This window comes from Staurois parvus, unplaced genomic scaffold (genome assembly GCF_062004578.1).
Source record: "Staurois parvus isolate SC_StPar_1 unplaced genomic scaffold, SC_StPar_1.0 ptg000522l, whole genome shotgun sequence".
Lineage (NCBI taxonomy): Eukaryota > Metazoa > Chordata > Amphibia > Anura > Ranidae > Staurois > Staurois parvus.
This window is the reverse complement of record NW_028318318.1, coordinates 248840-265872: the sequence shown is the minus strand read 5'-3', so window position 1 is coordinate 265872 and position 17033 is coordinate 248840. Positions and strand designations below refer to the sequence as shown.

General features: G+C 40.6%; 1 protein-coding gene across 7 annotated transcripts in view; it reads right to left on the bottom strand.

Annotated features, from left to right (window-relative positions):
* PMS1 (PMS1 homolog 1, mismatch repair system component) overlaps positions 1 to 17033 on the bottom strand; it is a 438300-nt gene that overhangs the window by 366290 nt on the left and 54977 nt on the right. For 5 of the 7 annotated variants that reach the window (XM_089690202.1, XM_089690198.1, XM_089690205.1 and 2 more), the window contains 2 exons: positions 5594 to 5742; positions 2355 to 2537 (listed from right to left, as the gene is read on the bottom strand). In XM_089690202.1, the coding sequence (XP_089546328.1) occupies positions 2355 to 2537; positions 5594 to 5742 (332 nt within the window). The remainder of the gene's footprint in view (positions 1 to 2354; positions 2538 to 5593; positions 5743 to 17033) is intronic. The other 2 variants (XM_089690199.1, XM_089690203.1) reach the window with 2 other exon arrangements.

The following is a 17033-nucleotide window of genomic DNA, read 5'->3' as shown; positions in this document are numbered from 1 at the left end:
TGGGCAACTATGTGGCAAATGAGGTTTAATGTTGATAAATGTAAGGTTATGCACTTGGGGGCTAAGAATATGCATGCATCATACATACTAGGGGGAGTACAACTGGGAGAATCAATGGTGGAGAAGGATCTGGGAGTTCTGGTAGATCACAAGCTTAACAATGGCATGCAATGCCAAGCTGCAGTTTCTAAAGCGGGCAAAATCCTCTCTTGTATTAAAAGAGGTATACTAGACTCCAGAGAGAGAGATATCATTTTACCCCTGTACAAATCATTAGTAAGACTTCATCTGGAATATGCAGTTCAGTTTTGGGCACCAATTCACAATAAGAACATTGGGGAACTGGAGAAAGTACAGAGAAGGGCAACCAAACTGATACGAGTCATGGAAGAGATCAGCTATGAGGAAAGATTAGAGGAACTTAATTTATTCTCTATTGAGAAGAGATTAAGGAGGGATGTGATCAACATGTATAAATGTATCAGTAGTTCATATAGTGAACTCGATGTCGAGCTATTCACCCTGAGGTCATCAGAGAGGACAAGGGGACACTCTACGTCTGGAGGAAAAGAAATTTAATCTCCAAACACAGAAAGGATTCTTCACAGTGAGAGCTGTGAAATTGTAGACTCCCTCAAGAGTTGATTCTGGCCAGCTCAGTGGATTGCTTAAAAAAAGGCCTGGATTGTTTCTTAGATACACAGAAAATAACTGGATACTAACATTTATAGGTAAAGTTGATCCAGGGAATATCTGATTACCTCTCGGGGGATCAGGAAGGAATTGTTTTCCTAGCAGGAGCAAATTGGATCATGCTTTGCTGGGTTTTTTTGCCTTCCTCTGAATCAACTGTGTCAACCTTTTTTTTTTTTTTTTAATGGTTGAACTGGATGGACTTTTGTCTTTTTTCAGCCAGACTATGTAACTATTTTCTCAGTGCACTTCCACCCTACAGATTATACACTTCCTGTGCACCTCCATCTGGGTGCTTTTGAGGTGGCACGTGTGCCCTGTACTATTCTCAGTGGCACGCATGTGCAGTTTCCGGAGTGACAGCCGGTGCCATCATGGCATGCGCTCCACGTCTCCACACACTCCGGATTCTCTGAGGCTGCACAGTCATCTGCACCTCTCCTCCATTCAAGGGACATCATACCACATACAATAAGTCCTTCATATCATTTATGCTTGCGGCACACCGTTCATTGTTTGCATACATCTTTGTACAAGCATCATTTATTTCCATTCATTTAATTCAAGGAAGTGACACATGCAGGAAATAGCTTTAGGACCCAGCAGTGGGGCTATTTTCCATGGAGGGGGTGTGGTGATGATTTCAATCAGTTATTCTCCCTATATATGTGCCATGGACATTCTCTATCATCTTAGCTTTGAAAAAGGGAGTTCAACTCCCGAAATGCACCAATTTTTTCCCACCGGGCACCATCATCACAGGACTTCAGCTGTGTGACATTGACCCATTTGGCTTCATGTTCGTTTTTTACATTCATTTTGTGAGTATCCATTTGTCCTGTTTTTAATAAATTGATTTGTAACTACGGTAATGCACGAGGAGCGTGTGCCCTTTTGTGTTTTTCTTTTGCAAAAAATAATAAATGCTAATTTTTTTTGCAGGTAAAAAAAATATGCATTTATTATTTTTGTTTCTGGACACTCTAAAGCATTGCACCAGCAATCAGCAGATCGCTGCTGCCATGCAGGTCTCCCTCTGACTTGTCAGTACATTCACTAACAGGAAGGTTCAATGAACTACCACAGCGTTGTGGAGTGCTGTGGTAGTTTATTGTAAACTACAAGCCGACAGCTGCAAAGGCTGCCAGGACTTCTAGTTTTCCCATTTACAGAATATTGTGAATGAGTTATGCGGCCGGGTGGGCGTTTTTTCTAAATTGTGACAGCTAGCAGGAAGTCACAGCGAGGATCGGGGGGTGCGGGGGCCAGTCCGATCGTAACATGTTATGTCCTGAATATGGGTGTATCATGTTACGAAAGGTGAACTTATCCTTTAAGCACAGGGTTTTAGAACACAACTGACACTTTACTAGTTAATCACACTTATTGCCTGAACTGGAAACATCTGGCTAACAGATGTGGGTTGATTTACCAAAGGAGTTAGAAATCTTTATACAAACAATTGTGTGGCTATTCACTTCAGTTCAGCCAATCATGTACAGAACCAATAAGTAAACAGAAGTTGCTTTTCACATGACTGGCTTAGTGAAGTTTATTCTCAAACAATTTATTGTGACGATTCCAAATAGTTTTTAGTAATTCTGCCTCACTGTCTTTATCTATCAGCATGAATTTTCTTCAGTGAAATGATTGTGGCTTACCTCTGCTACAGAGCAGATTGAACCCAAAGCTTCCCCACGAAACCCATATGTCTCCAAAGCTTCCAAGTCCTCATGGCTAGTAATTTTGGAGGTGTAGTGTTTGATACCCATAACAGGAGCATCTGCTGCTTTGATTCCATCACCATTATCCTGAACCTTGATCTGGTCAAATCCAAAGTTCTCCTAAAATACAGAAACTGTATTAATAAAAAAATGTTTTATATAAGTATTCAAAACCCCATCAGGCTGCCAACTAACAAGCTGGAGGTGTGTTTTGACCCTATGTTTTAACAAAGCAGTGCTTTTGTTGCATTAAAAGACAACAATCTTAAAATTCTCATATACTGTACGTATTCCATTGGTGTATATAGTTGCTTATTTGTGTTTTACCTTTAAAGTGAATGTCATTGGAAAAAGTATGGGGACTATCATTGCTGGCCTTCTTTTAAAAATGCAGGTTGCCTGGTTATGAATGCCTTGCTTCAATATTTTTGAGTCCTATTCCACTTCAAATGAGTGCCAAAAAGTCTCATCATTTTCTCTATATTCTTGCTCAGAAACTCAGAGAGCAATAAAGTCAACACATTAGCACTGCAATGCTCAATGGAGGTGTCCGCAGTGGCAGGCCCCATACTTTTCTCATAGCAGAGTCAACTTAAGCCAGGAGAGTCAAAGCGAATACTGTGCATCTGAGCATGCCCATCATACTGGCAAAGCAATAAAGAGGTTCAATCTCAAGTTTCTTGGGTCAGGTCAGAATCTGCAAAAACCTGAGAAGCACAAGAAGAAAAAAAATAAGGTGTAGGCAGGAACCAGCTGCCTGCATTTCTACCAGGTTAAGGCCTGGATCACCTTTGCCTTGTATTTTCCATGCATTTTAGGTTTAACTCTAACACGCGTTTTCTTAAAAATGCATCAAAGATGCAGCAAGCAAGAATTTTTTTTAATGCACCGCAGTTAATATGCATAGGGTCTGACTTTAGATCATAAAGGCAGGCGTACTATACAAGCATCCACTTATGACACTTTGTGAGTTAATGATCTACACTGTTTTTAAGGCAGAAGATTACTCCTAGTGCTAATATTTGTTTGCCTCTTAACCTCTTAATTGCCGCATACATGGAAAAAAGTGTGCACTAGTAATATTATACACATTATTTAACATTGTGAATCACATTTCTAATGTGTGCTGTACAATTAAGATAAGAATTTAATAATTATCCCTATTTTTGCCATATACAGTATCTCACAGAAGTGAGTACACCCCTCACATTTTTGTAAATATATCTTTCCATGTGACAACACTGAAGAAATGACACTTTGCTACAATGTAAAGTATTGAATGTACAGTTTGTATAAACATTGTAAATTTGCTGTCCCCTCAAAATAACAACACACAGCCATTAATGTGTAAACCGCTGGCAACAAAAGTGAGTACACCCCTAAGTGAAAATGTCCAGATTGGGCCCAATTAGTCATTTTCCCTCCCCGATGTCATGTGACTCGTAAGTGTTACAAGGTCTCAGGTGTGAATGGGGAGCAGGTGTGTTAAATTTGGTGTTATCACTCTCACTCTCTCATACTGGTCACTGGAAGTTCAACATGGCACCTCATGGCAAAGAACTCTCTGAGGATCTGAAAAAAAAGAATTGTTGCTCTACATAAAGTTGGCCTAGGCTATAAGAAGATTGCCAAGACCCTGAAACAGAGCCTCAGCACGGGAGCCAAGACCATACAATGGTTTAACAGGACAGGTTCCACTCAGAACAGGCCTCACCATGATTGACCAAAGAAGTTGAGTGCACGTGTGGGCCGCAGGGCAGTATTCCAACATAACATCCCCAAACACACCTCCAAGATGACCACTGCCTTGCTAGAGAAGCTGAGGGTAAAGGTGATGGACTGGCCAAGCATGTCTCTAGACCTAAACCCTATTGAGCATCTGTGGGGCATTCTCAATTGGAAAGTGGAGGAGCACAAGGTCTCTAACATCCACCAGCTCCGTGATGTCATCATGGAGAAGTGGAAGAGGACTCCAGTGGCAACCTGTGAAGCTCTGGTGAACTCCATGCCAAAGAGGGTTAAGGCAGTGCTGGAAAATAACAAATTTTTGCCCCTTGGGCCCAATTAGGACATTTTCACTTAGGGGTGTACTCACTTTTGTTGCCAGCAGTTTAGACATTAATGGCTATTTTGTGGGGACAGCAAATTTACACTGTTATACAAGCTGTACACTCACTACTTTACATTGTAGCAAAGTGTAATTTCTTCAGTGTTGTCACATGAAAAGATATAATAAAATATTTACAAAAATGTGAGGGGTGTACTCACTTCTGTGAGATACTAAAAAAAGCATAACATTATAGTAGCTTAGGTTCAGTTACTCAACACTAGCCAAAAGGCGTTACTGTCTGCATGAAGTTGGCATGTTTTCCTTATGTCTGTAGAGCTATTTTCCAGATCCCAAGAAAAATTTACCAATAGGGAAGATTGACTTGTGTACACATATCTAACGCTAATGCCTCGTTTATAGTACACAGATGACAACAGTTTTACCGCCTCCCAAACGACCACCTAAAACATATCAAGCAGTCAGAGTGGGTCGTACACACGCCATAGATGCAATGTTGTGATTTGCAGCTGTGGCAAATTTAACTAGGGATGTTGAGTTTGATGGATGACCATTGACACTACGGGGTTTATTTACTAAAGCTGGAGAGTCCAAAATCAGACTCCCTTCTGCATAGAAACCAATCAGCTTCCAGGTTTCATTGCCAAAGCTTCATTGAACAAGCTGAGGTTAGAAGCTGATTGGTTTCTATGCAGAAGGGAGTCTGATTTTGGACTCTCCAGCTTTAGTAAATAAACCCCTACCTGTCATCTTGTCCACTGAAGTCAACGGGAACACGCCACCACAAGAAGCCAGCGCTTGGCTGGCAGTTGCGGCATGATAATTACAAGCAAAATCTTCCTTCAGCCAAAAAGAAAAAGGTGTTAAAGATTCAAGAGCTGGAAGACTTCTTGTTTAGAGGGTAGTAGAGACTGTCACAGTAAGTAATTAATGCAAAGCTTCCTCTATCAGAAAAAACACAGACTTGATGCCTACAAATAAAACAGCACTTCATCCACAGCACTCAAACGTGCCTGTTCACTGTAGCAGAAAGGAATGCGAAAAAATATGCACCAGTAAAATAAACAAACTATGCAATTTTTCTCAGGTAAATGTGTACAATACTCACTAGTTTTATTTCAATGCTGTTAGCATTAGCATCCAAGGCATTCTCCACAAGCTCCTTAACCACACTGACCACAGCAGTAATCACTTGGGAGCTGGACAGTAATCGGATGGTTTCTGACGGTAAGTGGTGCATCTCAAGCAAAAAGACTGCTAAGCAAATACAAATATAGCAAAGTCAAATAAATGACAAATGCTTGACTCAATCAGTGCTAAAACTGTTTTACATTAAAAAAAAAAAAAAAAAACACACATACAGTATCTACCAATATAAAACAATAAGACTACAAAAGACCCCTATATAACAGCCCCCAGCATCGCATTTTTCCCTGGAAGGCTTTGCACAAAGACAAGACATCTACGATTAAGCCTGTGAAGGTGAAACACATCAAGAGAGGTGGTTTCCAGGTGGGAACTAGAAACATGTGGTGTCCGTTCATAAAGGTTGACAGAAGGATATGATGTCATTGGTGTGTGGCTTCTCTTTTTCCAGTCTTCCCGGTTCATCGATTTAGTTTTCCATGCCACCTCTCCACTCCCAGTCTTCTCAATTAGCAATTAACATCTATATAACTAACATAAATATCTATGGGCAATTTTCTTATAGTTGTGGATGGAGTAGGGAAGGATTAGAACCAGTGTCAGGATTTTTAATGCATTGCATCATTAGAGAGATTTCCATTTAATTCCTGTTCCGGTTGGCATAGTTTTACCAGTCAGGAAGTAAGGGAACTCTCCTGCAGCAACACAGACAGAAGTCAAAATACTTTTTCTTTTGTTAACGCTTAACTCAATGTTTACTTTTACTTTAAATTCCATGTTTAATGTCACTTTAAATAGTTTGGGGCAAGCTGACCCAAAAGAACATTTTATTTTACCAAATGCACCCGCTGTCAGCACTGCATAAACTGCATGTATTCATCAGCAGCGGTATGTATGTATCCAGCAGTGGTACAGGGAATTCCAATATGCTGACGGGCACAAAATCAATTGTGCTGAGCACTGGAAATCTTTTATTTTATCATTGAACACAAGGCTTTTTTCAGATGGGCTAAGGTAGAGCTTGTGACATCATCTGCCCGCCTCAGGTAAGTAATACACCTTATCCATGCAACTCTTGGCCCCATTCACACTTGCAAATGTGGTCGTGTGCAATTACATGTGGGAAAACCAGTGGGGTTCCCAGCAATTAGCTGGGGAGGAAGCCCCATTCAAAGCAATGGGAGGCTGACAGCTTCCGCAGCTTATTGCGGCTGCTAGTATGTAATCTCTCATGAAGCAATTACCTGAGAATAATCAGCCCTGGACCCAGGTAGCCTGCATCCAGGGCTGATTATTCTCAGGTAATCACTGCTAGAGTGATTATGTGCCTCAATTAGCTGTGGGAGCTGCCAACTTCCCATTGCTTTTCATGGAGGATTTTCCTGCAGCTAATCACTTGGTACCTCCGCTGGAGTTCCTGCATGTAATTACACACAACCCTATTCACAAGTGTAAGTGGGGCCTAGGGATGCAGAGAGAAAATGTATTATACCTGAGGAATTTAACCACTTCAATACCGGGCACTTTTACCTCCTTCCTGCCCAGGCCAATTTTCAGGTTTCAGCGCTCTGACACTTTGAATGACAATTGCACGGTCATGCAACACTGTACCCAAACTAAATTTTTATAATTTTGTTCACACAACTAGAGCTTTCTTTTGGTGGTATTTAATCACCATTGGGGTTTTTATATTTTTTTTTTGCTAAATTAACAAAAAAGACTGAAAATTAAAAGGAAAAAAAAAACAAATTTTTGTTTGTTATAAAAGTTTACAAATAAATAATTGTTCTTCATAAATTTAGGCCAAGATGTATTCTGCTACATTTCTTTGGTGAAAAGAACCCAAATCAGTGTTTATTATTTAGTCTGTAGGAAAGTTATAGAGTTCACAAACTATGGGATATATCTGAAAATTGATCAGTCCTGAAGTACTGACAGCCATTCTAATTTCTTATGGCCCAAAAATGTCAGAACAGTACAGAAATCCCCCAAATGACCCCTTTTTGCAAAGTAGATAGTCCAACGTATTTCATAAGAGGCATGGCGAGTTTTTTTAAATTGTAATTTTTTTGTCATAATTTTTTCGTTAATTGAAATAAAAAAAAAAATTTCACAATTTTTTTCTACATACTGTCACTAGTGCAGTACAGCTTCATCATATAACTGGTGTGGCGGTGATCAGGGACACTGACTGGTGACAGTACCAAAAAAAAAAAAATTATAATTTTTTTATTATTTATTAAATTTTTTCTCTTTTTTTAAGATTTTTTTTTTCATATTTCACTATGACCAAAGTAGTATAATGTTACCATAGCAACATTGTACTACTTTGGGAAAGTGATCAGTGGGTTTGGTTTTTTTTTTTTTTTACACAATTTTATTGATTATAGCAAAGAATTTCTTTGCTATAAGCAAGCATTTAATTGAATGACATTGATTCATTCAGGTGTTTTTTGTTGTGATTAGCTGTGATTGACCACAGCTAATCACATGACACAGATGGGCTGTGACCGAGGTACACAGCCAGTGACAGATCGCGTCACAGCGCGGCCATGCGCAATGCGCGTTCCAGGAAGGACGCCATAAGGCGTCCTCCAGGAGGGATGAAGTGTTCGCCCGGCCGCCATCTGGCTATAGGTCAGGCGACAACAGGATAACCTTGCAGTGCAGGAAGGGAGGGGGGTCCACGGCAAGAGTAGATTTTGTTTAATTCCTAGAGTTCACTAAAGCTGCCATTAACAATTATTTTCATAATCAATTAGTTGGCCGATTATTGTTTACATTAATCGGTTAAAAACATCGAAAATAGTGTGCTGCATAATTAAGTTAATATGTAAACTGTAAAAAAATGACAATTTAGTCTTGAATAACTATATGCAGTGGTAAATATAAATAATCAGTCATGTGGCAAGGAACAAAATAACTAGTCCACTATGAGAATAACAGACAGAAGAGATGTACTGTGTAAACCATTAGAGGTTGAATCATCAAAGATCAAAAGTTTTATTTAACCACTTGCCCTCCAGAAGATTTACCCCTCTTCCTGACCAGGCCATTTTTTGCGATATGATCCTGCGGTACTTTAACTGACAATTGCGCATTCATGCAACGCTGTACATAAATAAAATGTAAGGTAATTTTTTCCCACAGATTGAACTTTCTTCCGATGGTATTTGATCACCTCTGCATTTATTTTTTGCGCTATAAACAAAATAAGACTGTCGATTTTGAAAAAAAAAAAAAAACCATATTCAATAAAAAAAAAAAAAAAAATTAAAGCGGAATTCCACTCACCCTGTCAAAAAATAAAAGTCAGCAGCTACAAAAACTGTAGCTGCTGACTTTTAAAAAACAGCCACTTACCTGTCCCTCAGTCCCGTGGTGTGTCCCCCGCAGCCCGTTTCACCGGCCGTCCTGTATTCCAGGAGGCCGGCATCTTTCGTGTGGGCACCAGGCTGTGACAGCTTGCGGTAGAGCTCCACTTTAATTTCATCATAAATTTCGACCAAAATATAATCTGCTACGTCTTTTGCTACAAAAAAAAAAATCCCAATAAGTGTATATTAATTAGTTTACGTGAAAGTTATAGTATCTACAAATCGCCTCTCTCAGCTTCGCCAACGATTACCGAGTACCGGACAAAAATCGCTGGCCAGGACTCGGTGATTGACATCCTCAGGAGCCAATAGCAGCACGGGTAGGGCAACTTGCATGCCCCCTACCCGTAAATGTTAAATCGCGTATATTTAGGTTATTTTTCCCAGCGAAGTCACCCTGTAGAAGTACATCTGATATGGGGCGGCGGCCAAGTGGGTAAAGAAAAAAAAAAAAAAGTAAAAGATCCAGATCGCTGTTTTGCAGATTTTCAGTCAGGACTGTAATATAATATTATGCATGGCAGATTTCCTTGTCATAGGCAGGTAGCTTGATACAAGCTACCTGCTCCTGCTGACCCTTATGCTGGCCATAAACAAAAATTATCAAAATAATTTTTTTTTGTGTAAGAACATTTTTTGGATTTTCTAATCGTTAGTGGGGTCAAACCAACTCTCATTTTTGACCACCGTGACAGGAAATTTTGAAGAAGCAGGATAGAAAATGTTTCTCGATAAAAAAAAATGTAATTCATTCAGAAATTACATTCATTTTAAAATTGAATGTTAAAGGCAAGTGAAATTTTCAAAAGACGTTCTTTCATTAAATGTACAAAGAATGTTCCTACGAATATTCTCGTCCAAAAATGGTGTACGGCCAGCATAAGACATTTAGTACTAGCAGCAGCAGCATACTTTTTGTATTACCGGTCATGATGGGGTTAAAAAAAAAAAAAAATGAGCCCTTTATAGTACAAAACCAGCAGATAATCACTACTACTATCATATACATATATCTCCCAGAAGTGAGTACACCCCTCACATTTTTGTAAATATCTTATTATATCTTTTTATGTGGCAACACTGAAGAAATTACACTTTGCTACAATGTAAAGTAGTGAGTGCACAGCTTGTATAACAGTATAAATTTGCTGTCCAACACAGCCATTAATGTGTAAACCACTGGCAACAAAAGTGCGTACACCCCTAAGTGAAAATGTCCAGATTGGGCCCAATTAGCCATTTTCCCTCCCCGGTGTCATGTGACTTGTTAGTGTTAGGTCTCAGGTGTGAATGGGGAGCAGGTGTGTTAAATTTGGTGTTATCGCTCTCACTCTCATACTGGGCACTGAAAGTTCGACCTGGCACCTCATAACAAAGAACTCTGAGGATCTGAAAAAAAGAATTGTTGCTCTAAATAAAGATAGCCTAAAGCTACAATTTAAATATCCATAGTCAACAATTTAAAAGCCTTTACAAGCTACCATTGTAGATTTACAGAAGAGGTCTAGTGCTATAATTACTGCCCTTAATCTGCCGTTCATGGCGATACCTCACATGCATGGTGCAACTGCTGTTTACAACACTCGCGCATGCGGGGGGTCGAGGGTGCTTTTTTTTTTTTTAGTTATTTTTATTATTTTTACACTGTTCCTTTCATGTTTTTTTTTAAGCACTGTTAATGCTATCACAGGGAATGCAAATATCCCCTATAACTTCAATGGGCATTATATATTATTTTTTGAGAAATCTGGGGTCTATCAGACTCTAGATATCTCCTCTGCACTTACATTATCTAATTTCACCAAGATTGGTGTGATCAGATGTTTTTCCAATTTACAAATGGCGCTGTTTATATCCTGCGAAACTGAAGTGATGAAATGCTCATAACTTCTGATTTCTTATAGAGATGATTGGCACCATTCTGGTCTCCAATCAGCTTTATGGTCAGCTGACAGAAACACGGGCTGCGTTCTCAGGCTCCCCCTATGGCATGCGACTGCCCGAGAAGGCCGTGAGAGGCAGCGGAGGAGGGGGGGCATCGTCTCCCACTGCTTGTAAAAGCAATCCTGCAGTTAGTTGGCCACTAGGATTTGTTTTACATGAAAGCGGATCGCCGGCTGAAAAAAACTATACCAGGATGATGCCTGCAGCTGTAGTATAACCATTCAAAGTCCAGTGATGTACCAGTACATCGCTGGTCCTTGTTGGGTATATATGCTATGTTCTTTTTTTTTTATGCAGCCTGTGGACTGAATGAAAAAAAAAAAGAGAGAATAAATCTTTGCCAGGAAAAGTGTGTGGTATGCCCATCATTAGAATATACCGCCCTGCATCCACCCGCTTCTAATGGTGGGCACACATTAGGTCGCATGGTGCCACAAGCACCAATTCCAAGATTTTACAAATGTCTAAATAGTGGCACGCATGAATAAAAATTGTCCACGTATAAGTGATACCCCATGTGGAAAAAGGATGACACCAAGTCACAAACAATTTTGCCACTGCTCCCCATGACTATCTTTTCCCTCATAAATCCAAAACGTTTATGTATAGCCTAATGCCCTCTCACAGGTCTTATACATCTTGACCCCATATCTGGCACGCTTGCAGGGGAGAAATTGTTTGAATGCAAGGTGGCCAGAAAAATTAATGAGGGACCCCTCAACGCAGATGTTTTGCTGGGGAGTATAGACATCTGCAAATTTTTGGTTAACGTGATTTACGAAGGGCCGAATTTTGTGGAGCCGGTCAAATTCAGGGTCACCCCGAGGACAACAGAGTGTGTTGTCGTTGAAATGCATAAAACCCATTATACTCTCATACCTATGCCTGGCCATGGCAGCAGAGAACACGTGCATATGATGAATCGGGTCTGTGAACCAATACAACCGCAATTAATTTTTTTTTAGTAATGTCCATGATGAGGGTTAGGTCAAAAAAAAATTTTTAATTCGGAAACCATAATGGGTTTCCATGCGGATGGTCTGGCGAGGTTTGAATTTGGGTTGGCGTCGATAAATTGTTGTGCATATAAATTGCTTTGATCCACAATCAATGCATACAAATCTTCCGTGAAAAACAGCTCCAAAAAATCAAGGGGAGTAGTTAAATTTGCTGTTTCCACCTGAATTCCGTGTTGGGCAATGAATGGGGGAAGTACGTGTGCTGCAGAATTTGTGGGCTGCCAATCGTGATTTGCAAGCACATCCAGAAGGATACCAGGGGCTCTACGGGCCCGTGTGTGAATTCTTGGTAGCTGCAGGACCCTACTTGTGCTCGCCACCGCACCAGTTTGTATTGCACTTATGGGATTCACCAGGTCACCAAGTGATACTGCAGTGCTGGTTTGTGAAAGACCAGGATGTACAAGGCCACTGGTGCTCGCCAGTTCACCAAAAGAGCGGCACTAGTACTGGCACTCTGCTGCATATGAGAGTCATCAAAATTTATCGGCAAGTGCAAGCAGAGATCATCAGGCCTGATTCTGCAAACACTGCAGCTTTGTGTGCAATGTATCAAGTGACAGTGACCTACTGACACTGCACTTGCTGGGGGAGAAGGGGAGGTAAGGGGAGGTAAGCTTAGGGACTAGACGCAGTGGCTGGCAGGTGTCGGGGCTGATCCCGCTAATGCTGCGTTCTTGGGGACAATATACTAACATGAACGCAGGTATAGTGCTGATCTGATCAAAGATATTGATCCGTTCAGAAACTATACTAGCAATGGAGGTTTATTGTGTAAGAACGTGTTCCTGGCAATCAAGGGGTTAACTGTGATTACTGGTGTACCGACGGGCAATCTGACACTACCTGGGAGGGGAGTATTTCTGCTATAGGGTGGTCAGGAAGCAATTAAAGAAGAGGTTTGCTGTTTTTGGTGTGGCAGTGGATAGCTGCCTTTAGTTTGAGTTAGGCTGGCCATACATTATACAATTATCTGGAGAATTTTGGTTTAGATTTACCAAAAACCATATAATAGGAGGACAAACCTAAACAACACTTTCAATTGTGTCCGTTTAGGCGGCCCTTGCACTACACAGTTGAAGGTAAATCTAAAGGAAATTGGGCAGAAAATTGGAAGATAATTGTATAATGTATGGCCAGCTTTACTATCAGTGTTATACTAATGTTTTGTTATTTAAGTGCCATTGATAGCCCCTGCGTGGGCGTACCTTTTGCTCTGTTGGTGATAGAGTACTGATTTTGCTAATTTTTTATGTGCAGTTGATAGCCCCTGCATGGGCGTGATTTGTTTCTCCTGTGTTAAACTGTTACAAATTAATAAAAACCATTGAAATACAAAGAAGCGGTTTGCGTTACTTTGACAATTGCGCTGTCATGCAACACTGCACCCAAATGAAATTTATGTCCTTTTTTCCCACTAATTTAGCTTTCTTACAGTGCTATTTGATCGCCTGTGCAGTTTTTATTTTTTAAGCTGTAAAGAAAAAAAAAGACCAAACATTTTGAGAAAAAAACTATATTTTGGACTTTTTGCTATTAAAGATGTCCAGTAAAAAAATGTAAAACAAAATCAAATTTCGTCATAAATGTAGGACAAAATTCTGCTATGTCTTTGCTAAAAATAATCTCAATGTGTGTAAATTAATTGGTTTAAGTGAAAGCTATACCGTTTACAAATGGCGGTATAGATACTGGAATTTTTAGATTTTTTTAATACTAATAATGGTGGCGATCAGCGACTTATGGCGGCGATCAGCGACTTATAGAGGGACTGCGGGGGGCATTCTTACACTGGGGGGAACTGACTTGGTGTCACTGACATCCCCAGTGACACCAATACAGTGATCAGTGCTAAAAAAAAGCACTGACACTGTACTAATGGCACTGGGCAGGAAAAGGTTAACTGTGTGATGGGAGTGTTTTACTAGGGGGTGGGTGCTTCACTGTAAGCACACTGCTCTGGATGGCTCTGTTCAGCCATCCAGAGCAGTGTGCCCAAACTGGAAGGGAGGAGGACTGTTGGTTAACAAAGGCAGCCCTCCTCCCTGTCGGTGATCGCCGGTAATCACTGGCCGGAACCCAGTAATTGACACCCGCAGCCGCGAATGGCGGCACTGGTAGGGCGTGCGCGCCCCCTACCTGGAAATGCAAAATGACGTATATATACGTGACTTTGCGCACAGGGGATGCTCTGTAGCAGTATATCTACTATAGGGTGGTCCTTAAGCGGTTAAACACACGTCATACTTACCTGCTCTGTGCAATTCTTTTGCACAGAGCAACCCTGATTCTCCTCTTCTAGGGTTCCCCACCAGCACTTCTGGCTCCTCCAGCTTTCAGAGTACCCCTATAGCAAGCCTCAAAAGTATAGTATAGAGTGCCCCTATAGCAAGGTAAAAACACTTCTGCCTTCAGAATCACTCACTTCGTTCTCCGGTACAGGACTACATGTCCAATGAGGCATTGTTCCTCACACATTCACATTTTCTCTGACACTTACTGACATGTATGGACAGTGTACTGAGATGTATGTGTGCTGCACTGTGTATGCTGACATGTAGAAACAATGTACAGAGCTGTATGTGTGCTGCACTGTATTTTCTGATATGTAAACAGATAGCGTATTCTGTATGCAGGCCAACAAATCGGTTAATTTTTTGCATTATGGTGCTGCCTTACTTTAACTGATAATTGTGCGGTCATGCAACGCTGCACCCAAATGAAATTTACGTCCTTTTTTTCCCACGAATTGAGCTTTATTTCAGTGGTATTTGATAGCCTAAGCAATTTTTATTTTTTGCGATATAAATAAATAAAAAAAAAAGACTGACAATTTTAAGGGAAAAAAAACAATATTTTTGACTTTTTGCTATTAATCATGTCCAGTAAAAAAATTTTTTAAAAATCTAATTTTGTCAGAAATTTAGGCCAAAATTCTGCTACATCTTTGCTAAAAAAAAAAAAAAAAAAAAAATACAAACGCGTGTAAATTAATTGGTTTACATGAAAGTTATAGCATTTACAAATGGCAGTATAGATACTGGATTTTTTTTTAATTTTTACTAGTATTGGTGGCAATCAGCGACTTATAGCGGGACTGCAGCGGGCATTCTGACACTGGGGGGAACCAACTTCGTGTCACTGACATCCCCAGTGACACCAATTCAGTGATCAGTGCTAAAAAAAAAAAAGCACTGACACTGTACAAATGGCACTGGGCAGGAAGGGGTTAACATGAGGGGCGTTCAAAGGATTAACTGTATGCTGTTTCACATTAAGCTCTGTGCGTGTAAAGCTGAGTTCTTGTGAGCTACTATGGTGTATTTATTGTGTGAAAAATTATTTTATATTTAAAATATATATACAAGAAAAATTATATATACATACATACATATACAGTGGGGCAAAAAAGTATTTAGTCAGCCACCAATTGTGAAAGTTCTCCCACTTAAAAAGATGAGAGACGCCTATAATTGGCATCATAGGTACACCTAAACTATGAGAGACAAAATGAGAAAAAAAATCCAGACAATCGCATTGGCTGATTTGGAAAGAATTTATTTGCAAATTATGGTGGAAAATAAGTATTTGGTCACCTACAAACAAGCAAGATTTCTGGCTCTCACAGACCTATACCTTCTTCTTTAAGAGGCTCCTCTGTCCTGCACTCATTACCTGTATCAATGGCACCTGTTTGAACTTTTTATCAGTATAAAAGACACCTGTCCACAACCTCAAACAGTCACACTCCACACTCCACTATGGTGAAGACCAAGTCGAAGAGCTGTCGAAGGACACCAGAAACAAAATTGTAGACCTGCACCAGGCTGGGAAGACTGAATCTGCAATAGGCAAGCAGCTTGGTGTGAACAAATCAACTGTGGGAGCATTAATTAGAAAATGGAAGACATACAAGACCACTGATAATCTTCCTCGATCTGGGGCTCCACGCAAGATCTCACCCCGTGGGGTCAAAATGATCACAAGAACGGTGAGCAAAGATCCCTGGAAAACACGGGGGGACCTGGTGAATGACCTGCAGAGAGTTGGGACCAACGTAACAAAGGCTACCATCAGCAAGACACTACGTCGCCAGGGACTCAGATCCTGCAGTGCCAGACGTGTCCCCCTGCTTAAGCCAGTACATGTCCAGGCCCCTCTGAAGTTTGCTAGAGAGCATTTGGATGATCCAGAAGAGGATTGGGAGAATGTCACATGGTCAGATGAAACCAAAATAGAACTGTTTGGTAGAAACACAACTCGTCGTGTTTGGAGGAGAGAGAATGCTGAGTTGCATCCAAAGAACGCCATACCTACTGTGAAGCATGGGGGTGGCAACATCATGCTTTGGGGCTGTTTCTCTGCAAAGGGACCAGGACGACTGATCCATGTACAGGACAGAATGAATGGGGCCATGTATCGTGAGATTTTGAGTGCAAACCTCCTTCCATCAGCAAGGGCATTGAAGATGAAACGTGGCTGGGTCTTCTAACATGACAATGATTCCAAACATACCGCCCGGGCAACGAAGGAGTGGCTTCGTAAGAAGCATTTCAAGGTCCTGGAGTGGCCTAGCCAGTCTCCAGATCTCAACCCCTTAGAAAACCTTTGGAGGGAGTTGAAAGTCCATGTTGCCCAGCGACAGCCCCAAAACATCACTGCTCTAGAGGAGATCTGTATGGAGGAATGGGCCAACATATCAGCAACAGTGTGTGCCAACCTTGTGAAGACTTACAGGAAACGTTTGACCTCTGTCATTGCCAACAAAGGATATATAACAAAGTATTGAGATGAACTTTTGATATTGACCAAATACTTATTTTCCACCATAATTTGCAAATAAATTCTTTCCAAATCAGCCAATGTGATTGTCTGGATTTTTTTTCTCATTTTGTCTCTCATAGTTGAAGTCTATCTATGATGCCAATTACAGGCCTCTCTCATCTTTTTAAGTGGGAGAACTTGCACAATTGGTGGCTCACTAAATACTTTTTTGCCCCACTGTACATACTACTATGAATGGTGTGCTAAAAAATGACATATACTTGTGTGTGTAATAAAA